The sequence below is a fragment of the Calidris pugnax genome, unplaced genomic scaffold (assembly GCF_001431845.1).
Source record: "Calidris pugnax isolate Ruff unplaced genomic scaffold, ASM143184v1 scaffold41, whole genome shotgun sequence".
Classification (NCBI taxonomy): Eukaryota; Metazoa; Chordata; class Aves; order Charadriiformes; family Scolopacidae; genus Calidris; species Calidris pugnax.
In genome coordinates, this window is record NW_015094509.1 from 17,036,191 (window position 1) to 17,051,052 (window position 14,862).

The window sequence follows — 14,862 nt, forward strand, 5'->3', positions numbered from 1 at the left end:
TTTTTTTTTTTTTTTTTTTTTTTTTTTTTTTTTTTTTTTTTTTTTTTTTTTTTTTTTTTTTTTTTTTTTTTTTTTTTTTTTTTTTTTTTGTTGTTTTTTTTTTACCCCCCCTGGGTGTTTTTGTGTTTTTTTTTTTTTTTTTTTTTTTAGGGAGGCTGAGGGAAAGGCTGGAAGGGAAGAGTGGGAGCCTGACTTTTTCCACCAGACTATTCCACAAAGCTATTTGTACTGCCATATTCCGAAACAGATGAGGGAATAAAAATCTTTGAGGGTGGGAGGGGTGTAGAGATGAAATGGGGGCAGTGGGGAGGAATGATGCAAGCAGCTGGGGCTGGAACCTCAAACTGGCTCCGCTTCTGTAGGATTCATAATGGGGAACTACACATGAAGCCCACATTTACTTCAGCATCTTTAATCAGGAAAGGACTCCAGACACACACTCGCTAAAGGTCTGAAATACCCAAAACGCAGTCTCGAGTCAGATTCCAAAGCTTCAAGGAGAGGCAGCAATTCACATTGTTCTCAGCTTCCTGTGTCCTGCTCATTAGTTTCAACTGTCTCCACACACAGCTCGTGGGCCTCAGCTTGCCCTTTTGGAGAAGGCCACCTACCTGTGCTGGCCCAGGAGGGAGCAGAGGCACTCAGTCTCCCAGATCTGACTCCTTGTGCTGTACCCCAGCACTGAATTTTTGGGTAAACAATTCTGAAGCTGGAGGTGTCCAAAAAAAGATGGTCCCCTAAATTTGCCTACGATCACTATAAACGGATCCTCTCACTTAATTTCGGTTTGCTTACACCCTGGCTAAGGAAGATGAGAAAAGGGAGCAGCAAAAGCAAGAGTAAGGAAACACTGTATCTGTTGCTTCGTTTTTTCCACTTTCCATCAGCTCTACTGAGGCCCCTCTCGGAGTTACTGGTTTTTGGGAAAGGTGCCACCCTGTGCAGCGTTTCTCCTCCTGGTGAGAACAGCTTTGGGTGGATTAGAGAGGTACTGCTGGGCAAAGCACATCTTTTTGATTAAATATTTCTAAGGAACGTTCCCACCGCTTAGCAGAACTTGTTTACATCTCAGCATTTCAGCCTGAGTTCAACCTGTGCTCTTTTTAAGAGGATTTTGTTTGAATGAGATATGTAAGTCAGGAGTCTCAAGCTCCATTCCCTTTTCTACTCCAACTTTGATGTGTGCCTTTGGGCAACACATTTACCCTCTCTGTGTCAGCTTCCCCCATCTGCAAATTAGAGATTTTCATAATTATCTTAATAATCCGTTAAGCACATTGAGATTTCTGAATAAGCAGTACAATGTATAAAGGTTAATATTGTTTTTGAAAGCCAAAGTAACCCTCCTTATGTCACTTTTACAAAAATACTGCATCTGATGTTTGAAAAATATATCTGCCAAGTAGATGTTACTGCAGTAAATGTTCAGCACATGTTTGCTTCTACTGACGCACACTATTAGAAAAATTGCTTGAGACAAATTGAGATATTATAGAACAACCCTATTATGAAGCTAGACCACAAAAAAGCTTTTTTTAATTTAAACTAGATCATCAATAGAAAAGGGAAGAGATGGATGAGAATGGGAAAGTTGGTTGCAATTATTTCTCTGAAGATCTGGAACATTATCTGACAGGATTTTAATTCTTGAGTCTCTATCAAAAGACTGGCAGTACTCCAAGGTCTTCAAGACATTTTGGTCCTTAAGGGTAGCAGGAGGATAACAGTCTGAGTAAAAGGCCTTTACTTGCTATTACTTGCTAGCCTTGTGCTATTCTGCCTTCAACTTCTTTCCCTAGAAAATTCCAGTTAATTCAGTTTTCACAAGAGAAACACAAATTTATGCCCAAAAAAGTAAACTACTTTATACAATTATCACAAATATACTTCAAAAGGAGAAAGATATTAAGGTGCAGACAAAGTACCTCAAATAGGTACCGCTTCAAACTCAGACAAGGTGGGTGGCTGAACATGTGAGAATCTTGATGAAACAAACTCTCCAGAGGAGAAGAATTATGGGTAAATAATTTCATTGCCAAAACCATTGCTTCAGAAGATTAAAAAAGGTTCAGGGATGCTCCCAAAGAATCCAAATAAAATCCAAAAATCTGAACCAACACCACCCTCACACCCACCCCCCAAAAAATATCCTTAAAGTTACTGCCAACTAATTCTACGACAAGCAAATTAAGTGAGGAGGACATGCACCAAAATTAAAAGTTGGTATCTGAAGTGTTTTAGCCACAAGTATTCACATACAAAAATAAGGAAATGTAAAGTGAAAATAACATTCCAGAATAGTTGGGGTTTGAACTCCCCTACTTCAGGCAATATATTCTTTGACAAAGAAATCTTCGTACTTGCATTCAAGTAAAAACTAGTTAAATATTTCAGCAGGCAGTATAAGTCACCCTACCTTGAATAAATGAACATGAAAATATTTTAATTTGCTAGATGAGTTATACCAATGTAAGATATCACTGAATGTAACTAAAAGCAGCTATCAAATATTAAAAGATGACACTTACAAAAACCTCCATAATAAACCAAACTGGGGTAATTTCCAAAATTACTCTCCTTCAAACCAAACTAAACGCCTTAAGTTCCTCAAATAGACCAGATGAGCCAAGAATGCTGCCATAAATTTAGGTCAAGAGAGATAATTCAGAAATACCCCTGAAAACTGATGAATCTGTTAAATTAATTCCCCATTAGTGGGAAATTTTAGACATCAAAAAGCTCAAGAAACTGCTGACAGTATTTAGGATAGTAACTGTGTAAGTTCAAAGAAACACACTTAATTGAAAAGGTACCTTTAACCAGGTTTATCAAAAAATCCAGTCCCACCTGTCTCATCATCAAGAACAGCACTGGACTGCTCCAAGAAAACACCCACTGAAAAGAACTCTTGATTCTCTTAAAAAAAGTCCTCCTTTTTTTTCTGTTGTGAAGGATTCCTAAACACAAATGATGGAGTTTCCTTTTTCTTTTGGGCTCATTTTTTTCTTGATCAGTCTCATTTACTGAAACGAGGACCAACACAAAAGCCCGTCTTGTACCAGGCTATTAACACCATCATTCCAGGAAGGAAATTAATTTGTACAGCTCTTACCGTTTATCTTAAGTCAGGGCAATGGTACGGAACAGTTACTACCTTAGATGTAAAGCTGATGAAAAACTTGTACTGTGGTTTGTGATCTGTTCAAATTAATTTCCATTTCCAGAATTCTAGGATAGCACCGTGATAGGTGATGGATAATCCCAACCCTTTGCACAGGAGTAAACCCTGGCACAGAAACCATCAAAGCAACACTGTCAGTTCCCCTGAAAACCTGCTGTATTCTCACACAATCCTCTTTTTCACAGTGAAGTGGTAGAGCTCATGAAAAATCACTGTCATCATCTACATCCAGGGCTCACTCTCTCCTCAGATGGTAAAAGCTTTGTGATCTTTGACCAAGGAAAGAGCCTGACAGAAAGCCTGCAAAGTCAATCAGACTGAACATCTCAGCAAAAATTCTTCACTTCGTAAATTCCAAGGTGCAAAGTTATAACTTTACTGCACAAAATTATTGACTAAGTATCTCCTGCAACATTTGCAAATTCCATGGCAGAGTTCAACCCTTACCTTTTTTCTCTTGACCACCTTCTCCAAAAGCTATCAGATCCCTCAATACACCCACATAAGTTCAAGTAATGAAAATAAAGTGGAAAATTTCTGCTCAGGCAACATACGGACCGCTAGCCATATGGATCCATTAACACAAGCCTTACGTGTTGGGGGGGGGAGGGAGGGTGGTGGGAAGGAGGAAGAGAAAAGAGGCCGCTAGTGTTCAGCTGACTTGGTTGTCAGAGTCAGAAAGGACCAGAATCCTGGCAGACAAAAGCTTGAGGTAAAAAGGAAGTGTTACACCCCAAATTAGTAACACCCCCTATTAGTAAATATGTTCCAGTTTCTACATGCAACAAGATACTGCATCTGGTTATATTGGTCATCCCAATAATAATCCAATTAACTGTACTTCACTAAATATGATTTAAGCATCACCAAAATTCTGACCGTACTGCTAGAGGCCATGCCTACTTTGTTACCATAAATGTATTTTCAGGGCAAAGTGCTATAAGAACAAAAAGTTATTCTTAGGTAAAGTTATGAGAAGATAATTCTAGAAACTCTTGAACAATTTCTGACATCATGAATGCTGGCTGTCATGACAATCAGTCTGACAGTTTCTCTGATAGAGGCTTTATTATTGCATTTCATTTTCAAATGCATTCAACTACTAAAGTAGAACAAATGTGATTTACTCTTTATTAAAATGATTTATAGAGTTACTTAAGGAATACTTAACAAAACCAATTTTTATTTCCACATCTACTTGACTGAATTTTATGAATGCCAGTATTTTCTTGAAGAAATCTACACTACTGAAAAGATTAGACAGATCAAGCAGTAGAGGTATATGCGGATCACAGACTGAATTTAGTCCTTGAAATAATGCTGGAGTTTTACCATGCAGTTTTTCCTTCAGCAAAAGAACATGAAGGGTAAAGTCTTAACCCCATTAAAAGTCAAGGCAAAGCTTCCATGGACTGTAATGAGACTGGGATTTCACCCAAGGTGTTAAACTGTGGTTTGGGAAAGCGAATAAAAATACATCCATTATTGTAACAAGTACTTACCTGCTAGCCAGACTGAGCAATTCATGTCTATCGGCTACTCCGGATTTCTTTTCCAGTTCCCACAACATCACATTGATCAGGTATGAATTCTTAATTACAATGGGCACTTCTTCAAACATGTTTTCATAAGCAATATTTGCTTTTTTCAAGCTGTGAAAAAAGTTTAAAAAAATTTATTAATATAAACAGTAACTTTCTTGTTCTTTTTTTTTTGAATTGTTGCTCCAACAACAATTGGCATTTTTGTAAAAACTCTTGATTTTCATAGTTCCACAATCAAACGAGAGTCAAGTTTTGGTAAGAGAGCATTTGCATGGCAAAACCCCACGTTTACAAAGACCAGGAAAAGCTGCTCTAGGAAAAACTCTCAGAAGTCAAGTAGCCGCTTTGCTTGCTAATACATTACTTACATGAAAAAGCCTCCAGCAAAAGACTGTACTGACAGGATTAACTCTGCCCCTTCCAAAATATTTTACTGATTTCAGGGTTTCTTAAATAGAAGTGAACAGTTAGTTACCAGATGACACTGAAATACCCTTAAAATCATAACTATTACCATGAAAAATAATTTCCCCAATAGTTGAATAATTAAAATTTTTACTGGCCAGAAATTAGATTGACAAAATAGTGTGTGTTTTGGAATAATTAAATTCCATGGTGGATATTAAAATATAAAATGTCAATGTAATTTTTTACAATATACATATAAAAACTATTGTTATTGCTTTATTATAAAAGTAGACAGTAATACTTTTCATAAAATCTGGAAATAAAGACACGACCTGTAAGTTTCTAGGAAATATATCCCTAACTTCTCTGTATGCATATTGGATTTTGGAAAAAAAAAACTTTTCCTTTTTGCCTTCAGCGCTGCCCCCCCCCCTTTTTTCTTTGCCTAAGCACAGATTCATTTGTTCATCATGGAAATGTTATTTTTTTGACACTAAGCAATGAAATTATTCCATTTTTGCTCAGTGTAGATAGAAAGTTTAACAAGTGCTTGTCCTTTTGCCATTGACCACCAAGCTGTCTGAGGAAAAAGATGCCAGTTAGGGCCTGCATCAATTGCAAGCGACTCATCTTCTGAAACACAGTAATTATCCTACTTTACTCCAGAAGACTGTGTGGAATAAATACAGAAGAACCGCTATCCCAGAATACCTGTTCAATTTTCCTTCTGGAAAAAAAGAGCTTAAAGACAGACCAGCTATTTCCCCTTCTCCATTTCTTTTTTTTAATGCTTTTGACTCTGTTCCCAGATCCAGCTATCTTCACCATGGTCCTTACAGCCAGCCCGCTGACCATCTCCACAATCAGTCCAAGTTCCACCACTTCAGCCCTTATGTAGGTGCCCAAAACAGACTTTCATGCCTTCTCAGCCCACTGTATCAGTGCACGTCTATCACTACCAATATTTACCCAGTTTCCCCAGAGCACACGATTACATGAAATTTTAAAATCCAGTCTTTCATCATGCCATGTACCCTTCTTCCTCATGTAATCCAGCAAAACCTATGAGAAAACATTCTTTTAAGTTACTTACGCTTCTGGAGAGAAGTCTTTTTCTTTGCAAACTTCCATCAGTTTGGGAGTCAGCCTATACGCCTTTAGTGACAAAGATCCTTGGGCAGTTTTGATGGGATCTATAATTAAAAATGGAGGAAGTATATTATTAGTACCTCCAGATTGCCTTTTTTTTTTTAAATATCTGAATGACATAAACAGAAGTAGCCCTGCTAAAAAAAATTAAGACAACCAACACAGAAAAGACACTATAGCAGAAGTAAACCTACACTGAAACGTAAAATACATCCAACTGTATAGAGTGAAGCTAATTAATAAAATTAACTTGGAGAACATGGGGGGGATCTAGACCCATTCTACTCACAACATTATTTCCCCATTAAAGGTCGAATTCACATTTTTATTTTCTTTCATATGAACTATCTACAGAACTCATGTAAGAGGTACCTCACTTAAATAAAGATTTTTTCCCCTCCAGTCATTATGCAGTAAATTAAAATATTCATTAAACTACATTTTATACAAAAAGCCTGTAATTTTGGAGTAGCAATAAGCTAATTCAGATCAAGTTGCCCTGCTGCTTTGTGCATAACAACGTAACTGGTATATAAAAAGATCAGTTTTGCCTTGACATACTCTGCTGAATTTAGGGGGAAATTTTCTAAACAAACTGTTACATTCCTAGGACAAAGAAGCTTAACACTTGAAGCATGATAACGGCTGAAGCATGCCAACATGAGAATAAAAGCTGTGTTAACATTCATGTTGTCTGAAACTTAACACAGTAAAACTTTTAGCAATCGGTGATAAAATGAAAACCAAAATAGACTGAAACAAGTGGAAAATTCATCAAGGTCTGATGATGCAATGTTTCCAGCCAATATAAGTATACTTTAACAACTTGTTCTTTACTGTAATCCAATTGTTAACATACTGAAACAATTTTGGGGCAGCTCATAAGATTGATCGTATTCATTAGTATTTTTTCTGACAGATACTCAGGACGTTACATTTACTTCTCAGCTGGAAACTATATGCAAGTCTGCCAGATATGGCAAACTGTGAGTGTTTGGGGAGGGGGAGGCTATAAAGCTGTTAAATTGCCTACGGTTCTGATACAGCACAGAACATCTGGTCTGGAGAGCTTGAGGAAACACCATTAAATAGGCAGAAAAGAAAAAAATCTTTGTGCTAAGAAACAGTCCAGGTTTTGTATGCTTCTGTCAGAGGTATAAAAAAACCTTGGCAATTCGTGCGATGATTGGTCAGTCACGTACAGAGCCAGACACGCCAGCAAGCGGGGTTTGTTAGACATCTGGTCGGGTTCCACCAGCCCCTTCCACGAGGGAGGGGAGATGAAGGAATAAAAATGAAGCAGCTACTCCAGCATTCCAAAACGTACACATCAGGGCTCTGATAGCAAGAAAAATAAACAGAAAGAAGGAAACCCTGTCTAGACTTAGCTGCTGCTGAGGCTGCCGTAGACACAGGGTTGGTATTTACTCGAAAAGGCCTGCCAGGCTACTCTTACAGGCAAAAGACAGAATACAAAAATAGTAGTAATAATATTAAGAGGGGAAAAGAATAATAAAGGAAACCTCATACTAACCGTAAATGAGAACTACAGACTCCTCAATTGCGTGCTGGTAACTGAACTGGGAGTCCAGGAGGGCACGAGTGACAAAAGAGCCATAGTATGTGGACTGGTACCAGCCAACGTGAAGATGATCAATGTTTACGTGGCGCAGGCTTCGCATCATTTCCATCTGGTATTGAACTAGATTAAATAAAAAGTATGTTTAAAAAGTAAACTTACATGATCTGCACTATTTCGAGAGAGAGCTTGATGTTAAATGAGTAAATTGTGATTTTATTTTATTTTCATTTTTGCAACTGCGTAGAGGTTTGCTTATTCACTGCTGGACCGTCTTCATTAAAACCCAGAGCTTCCTCAGAGAATGAGAGTAAGCCTGGCCTGAGTAAGCAGACTTTTTTCAGTTAATTGCTAAAGTGATCAACAAACTGTTACACATCATTTACAGTGTGTATTACTTTGCTCATTCATAAAAAAAAATATCTGAGACTGGGTTTCATTAAGGAGTAATATTTTACCATTTTATAACAAAGAAATACTCTGTTTTAAATTGCAATACTGTCCAGGATTAGACAACTTTTGGAATCAAAAGGTGAATTATTTAATGAGTTTATGAAACTGAAGATAAACTATTTACATCTTTTTCACAATGTACATTTTTGGTACTAGAGTTTGGGGGACAACTACAGCTGTCAGATAGTTTTGACTGCATTTATCCTCAATTTTTCAACAGTTTCTTCTTTTTATATGTATTTAATGCATAAGTATACACGTATGTGTAATAGTATACACAATACACACACACATACCTATATATAGTAAGTTACCTTAGACAGTAGAAAATGGTTTTTGTGAGGTTTTTTACACCAACAGCTGTAACGTTTCATTGTACCAACACATAAATTCTGTTTCTACTAAACGCTCATTCACACAGATTGCCTTGATGGAACAGAGTTCTATTCAGGAATGTTTAACATAATCCCATTTAGCACATCAACACACCTTATCACTTATCAGACCTTTTAAACAGACAGACACCGTGCCTGACAATTAAATTTGAGGAAACAGATTTCAGTGTGATTATCAGATGAAGCAACGCTCACAGCCAACTGATGGGAAATCAAATGCAACAATATTACACAATGCCTACATTTTGTTTGCAGCTGAAAAGTGTAGAAAGATAAAAATAACCCCCTCCTATGCATTCATTTTTGTTAATTTTTTTCAAGGCTTCTCCTTGCACAAAGGAAAATATGATATTCATTATAAAAGAAAGTAACATAAATTAATTAGAGAATAGAATGTGCTACATTTTCAGACCTCACTTCATACCCTTGCAAGAGCAAAAAAAATCCAACCATATTCTTTAAAGATATGAGGAGACATTTTTCAACGTTGGACAAATATTTTTCCAACTTATCACCCTTATAGCACAAACGACATTCTGCAGTCTGCTGGCCCTTGTCATTAAATTGCCATATCTTGCTGACTGTACTTTTAAAGTAATCTATGTACACTCATATCAACCCTTGCAGACTTCTTCCATCAGCATCTGTTGATGCTTGCATTCTATTTCATAACATCTTAATAGAAATGACTTGCAATTTGTGGTTCATCCAGGAGACCATGATAATACAGACACCCCAAAACTAACACAGCCAAACCACCCAGGCTGGAGTCTGGATTTCTCCCCAGCACGAGTAGAGACCAGGCCTGGGCTGCCTTTAAGCCCAGGCAAATCTGAAGATGCCACTGTGCCCTTGGGGAGAGCCAGCAGAACTGCCCAAACAGCTATCTGAAAGTCAGTATGAAAACCTTCCCCCTTGCCAAATTGAAATAAATTTTAATCCCTCTTTCATTGCACAAGTTCCAGAAACAGTGGCTGGTTTCAAGCACACTCCTCACACAGCAGCCCCGACGCTTTAGCAGGTGGCATCTCAATGTTTCTCACAAGAGCAAAGCTAAGATCCAGGTCATCAAGAAAGCTCAGTCCTTAAACTTACAAGGTTTTGTTGGGTGGTTTTCTTAAGGGGAAGATGTTAAGTTTCTAAATTTTACAGTTAAATCATAAAGAACATAGATCTCCCCTAGGACAAGCTAAAAGACTCCTGCTGTGACCATGATTTTGAATTGAAAAAGCATATGATCCATTTATTAAATGTAGCTACAATAAACTATTTTGGTTAAAATAAGGTTTTCAAAGATATATCTGTTTGGAAAGCAAGCGAGACTTGCTTTTGACACGATGCACTACAACAGGCTGAAACATGAAATTATGGTTAGAGCCCTTCTAGCCAAATGAAGTCATGAAAAGGAAAAACTAGAAAGGGATTTTCAAAAGCAGCTCAAAGAGATAAAACATTTTTTGAGAATGAAGTTAAATGTGGATTTTTAGATAGCTGAGCTAGACTGCTCCTTGCAGTGGCAATTCTTTTGTAATTGAGGGCACTGTCAAAGTAGAGGTGGTCATGTAATGATGGAAAAAAGATACTTACATATAAATGCCTATGAAATCATGTGGTTGACCCATTCAGACAATTTGTCCCTTAAGAGGTGCAATGTTAAAGAGAGGGAATAACCTAAGAAAACACTGCCCTAAGAAAACTTGAATAAAGGTTTATCATGCTCTTAAAAGTGTTTGTCTGAGAGGTAACTGGTAACCAAGTTCCAGGACAAATTTCTTAAACACGGTATAACCAGCAATGTGTAACTGAACATAAGCGTAAGAAGTATCGTCTAGAAGAAAAAGAACTTGCTGAAAACCATCCAGATTTCAAGTCAGCAATTCCTCCTCTCGTGGCTGTTAGCAGTTAGATGATAATGAAGGCAATAGCGGAAAAATCTCAAAGAACCAATAAAGCATCAATAGCTAACATCTCTGCCTTGGGAAAACAACTGCAGAAATTAAAACATGATGCAGTCCCCACCAGGGAGAAATGGAAACTCTTTTAACCAAACATATAGATTTTATAACATGTATTAGTAGCTAGATAGCTCCAACAAGCTGCCAACTTGCACAAATGGGTAACAGCCTCCAAGCTGCTTTTGTTGATATCGTTACCACTGTTTCTTTACATCTTCTGTCCCATCTACAGAACATCATCTTTTCACCTAGAAGTTTAGCACAGACTAGGAAAGAGCTCTCTTGTTCTACCCGGTTCTCAATCTGCTAGCACTCAGGATGGTCACGCATTTCTGCTAACGAGGAGTTCACTCTTTCAAGTCACCGTCCTTCCCAAGCCACGTCACAAAGGTGCCACTAAAAAGCACCATGAAGTCTGAGAGTGCCCAGAACTGAGCGAGGAAAAGGGCAGGGAACAGCCAGACCAGCACACTTTCCCCCTCTCCCTGACATTTATACACTGTATCTATATTTTTAAGCAAATTATTTGTTCAGGAGTGTCCTTACGATGAGGAAACCCAACAACCACGCTTGCACTTCTCAGCATACTTCTTGCATTGACAGGGCACAGGCTCAGTCTCCTGAGCCATCATCACACATCTCCTGAGCACCCTTCTCAGGGCTGGTCAATTTCATTATTTTTTTTAAACAGAAGATTCTCTATTTTGCTATTATTAAAATAAACCTCCTTCCTAAAAAGGAGGTTTAAAAGGAGCTAAAAAAGGGGCAATTTTTTAGCTAGTTTGTAAACAAATGGGAGTAAGGGGGGATTAATGCAGCTAGAAAGTGTTACTGTAATTTGTCTAAAGTAGAAAAAGTGTAAAACTATACAGTATGGGTGTTTTGCTTGAATATGACTGACTCGCATGAATTTGTACTAAGAAAATCCCTTGATTGAAAACAGTAAATCCTATTACAGTACTTTGGTGGGTATTTTTTCCCCCTGAATTCAAATATTTTTTATAACAAACCTGCTGTAAAAGATTAAATACTAAAATAATGTAAACACTTTTTGTTTTTCTAAAATGTACTGGCAACATTAGAAACTTTATCTGGGCTTTAAAATACAGGCAGTATACACCCTACCTTACCAATCAGAAAATTTCATACTTAAAATTATATAATAAATCAGAGACAAGGCCAAGAACTGAACACCAATGTGATGATCTGTTCAACACTGGGACAACTCAACCACGTTCTCTAAACACCTTAAAATATTCTCGGTCAATAACTTCACTCTTTGAAAAAACTAATTTAAGAAAAGGTCAAATCAAGTGAGGCACTGAAAAAAAAGGTCCATGTGAGGATTTTAAAATACAAACAAATCAAAGACACCAGAGTTTACAAACAACCGGCAAACTCACATCCTTCTTGAAAAAACAGCTTATTTCTACAATGTTTCCAAAACAAGTGTTCTTGTCACAACCTGATACATGATACAAGTTTATTTATCGCTGTATTATTTTTATTTCTTTATAAACCATTCATTAAAATCCAGCTCTCAGGAGGTCACCTATCAACATACGTGCTGCCGAAATTTAGTCCTTAAATAGTTACGGTGGCCATCAGATGAGAGGCGTTTCAGCCCAGCCACATTCAAGCTACTGGTAAATACTATGACGTGCAAAGCCCTGAGCAAAGGTGGCCTGGAGGCAATACATTTGATGGTACCTCAGATGCTCAAGGCTTTAATTTCCAAAACCTATTTTATATTGATAAGCCTTAAGAAATTTGGTTTTAAGGACAGCAATCAATATGTCTCCTACGCAGCCAAGCCCCACCGAAGAGGAAGAACTTTGTACCATGGGCCATAGACTGATTTTATGTTGCTGCTCACCCAGCTGGATACACTGGACATGGGCAGCACTACCAAAGGAGGTAACCACCAACTCCCAGCTACAAACCACTAACATCTGCATAGCCTCCAGTCTGGATTTCACAATCAAGTGTTTGTCTTGACTCACGTTTCACAAATTTGTCCTTAAACTATGAACTCGAACAGCAGAAGTTACACGTCTTCATGAGAGCAGGTCACCACTTCCAGAATAAGGTAACCCTCTTCTGCTCCCTCACCCCCAACAGCCTCCTCAAAAAGACTCTCTGGATTATCTGAAGATGAATATTGTTTCCTTGCAGATTCTTGGGCATCCAGAAGACAAAGTAAAACTTAGGGTTGTCACTTACTAAAATTTACTCAAGACTGGGCATGCATTCCATGGGACACAGAAGTCCATCAGAAGGAAAAGCATCCAGCTCCTGCACTAACACTTCCCTGAATTTGACTGGCAACATGAACACAGCCAATTTTGGTTATTCTGGTCAAACTATATTGAAAAGCAGCTAAAATATTCCTTTTATAGCACCACTACTAATGTGGATAGTATTTTTAAGGCAATAATTTGTCTCTTTTGAAGTGCTACCATGTGGTAGCATGCGTATTGAACAAGTGCTATACACTATGTGGTACTTTTTAGCAGCACAAAAAATTCTGTTTTTTCTATACATATTAAGCTTTGCCAAACCACATGTATGCTTCAGACAGTATCTTCAATGACTAAAACAAGTTAGCAGATGCTAGTTCAAGGAACCAGCTTATGCATTTGAAAAGAAGGAAAATTGATTTATTTAATTTAATAAGCACAGAGAATTATGGAGACAACAGATTAATTCGTTTCCCTCCACACACAATCTCAATTAATTGCCTAAAAAACTATGAATCACAATGACTGCAACTATTGATAACAATTCCAATTGTGAAGATACAAATATAATTAGTACCACAACCAACTTATTCTGGTTAAAAAATACAAATAAAAAAGATGAGCAAAGAGAAACAAGAATTGACAGTTAATTCCAGCAAAGGCAATGTTTTATCAAAGCCTTCAGATACCGTTGAAATGTATTTCTTAAGCTTAAGTGTGCAACACATATGCATGCACGTATTTGCAGATTTTTATCTATATTCAACCTCCCCACGCTTCTCCCAAGACAAATGTACAAGCCGAGTAATTCAACAATTCTCCTATTCAGGGAGGAAAAAAAAATAAAAGTAAATATTGCCTTCCTCAATAATATTCATTTCCTCCTCTGAAATATCAAGTCACAGTTACAAAACAGTACTCTATTTTATGCACTTTTGCTATACCAAGCTGAAAACACCTGATCTCCTCTAAACTTGGAAGCTAAGCAGACCAGGACCAGGGCCTGTGAGTAGCTGGATGGGAAAAATCACCTGAAAACAGGCAAAAGTCCAAGAGTCATAGTCAATCATAAGACCACAAAACCAAAAATGAGTCAAAAGACTTAATTCAACTCCATTTTAATTGCTAAATTCAAGGATGAAAAAAGGGCTAGAAAATATTTATCTGAAGCAGATTAAATTTTTCTTGAAGAATTCTTGTATTTTAATGAGTTCACAACTGTGGTGGAAAAGCTGCACACCATCTGAAAAGCACTCTGTACAAATCTGCGTTTTCTTCACAGACCATGGCATAAATTGAAAGCAAATCTGTAGCAATCACCTCCATTTATGCCACTGATGCTACTGCTCTAGCAAGAGCAAGCCTTCTGTGAGTAGATGCTCTTTACAGCAACTGAGGCTTTGCTGGTGTCTTAATGCTTCCTAAGGCAGAAAGTCCATCATTTTATGAGAAAGAAGGGGGCAAACAGAAGGGGGAAAACTCTAAAGTAACTATTCATTGGGTATGCTCAGTGAACTCATTCATTTTTAACCTCGATCACAATTCAATGTTAGTTTTACTACAGCACTGTGTGATGTTAATTGAGCTCTAGAGAAAAAGTATGGGACACCCAGAGGAGGTATCACAATCAGTAGGTGAACACTGAAAAGCAACAGGAACATAATAAAAATAAAACAACGTGTTTGGAGCGCTTCTGTCTGGAGATACTTACCCAAGATGAAAGCACGTATCTCCAGACTGTTATTTATTACCAGTTTGGACAGCAGTTGTCCACACATGGTCTGTCAGAGCTGATGACTAGAGTCTGGGCATTACGGGCAGAGGTAAGTCTTGGAGTTTGGGACACCACACCAGGGCAGGCTGTCACTGCCCGTCACTACTCTTCTTGTTTTACAGAGGTGGCTCCAAGACACGGGCCCGCACAAGGACATACCTCCTGCCAAAGCAGGGCAAGGTAG

At 37.8% G+C, this 14,862-nt stretch overlaps 1 protein-coding gene across 1 annotated transcript in view; it reads right to left on the reverse strand.

Moving 5' to 3' along the window:
• The window catches only part of EIF3H (eukaryotic translation initiation factor 3 subunit H), a 68,542-nt gene that overhangs the window by 9,486 nt on the left and 44,194 nt on the right, over positions 1 to 14,862 (reverse strand). The window contains exons 2-4 of the mRNA XM_014965665.1: positions 7,817 to 7,984; positions 6,227 to 6,326; positions 4,684 to 4,833 (exon numbers count right to left, since the gene is read on the reverse strand). Coding sequence (XP_014821151.1) covers positions 4,684 to 4,833; positions 6,227 to 6,326; positions 7,817 to 7,973 — 407 coding nt within the window. The 5' untranslated portion in view covers positions 7,974 to 7,984. The remainder of the gene's footprint in view (positions 1 to 4,683; positions 4,834 to 6,226; positions 6,327 to 7,816; positions 7,985 to 14,862) is intronic.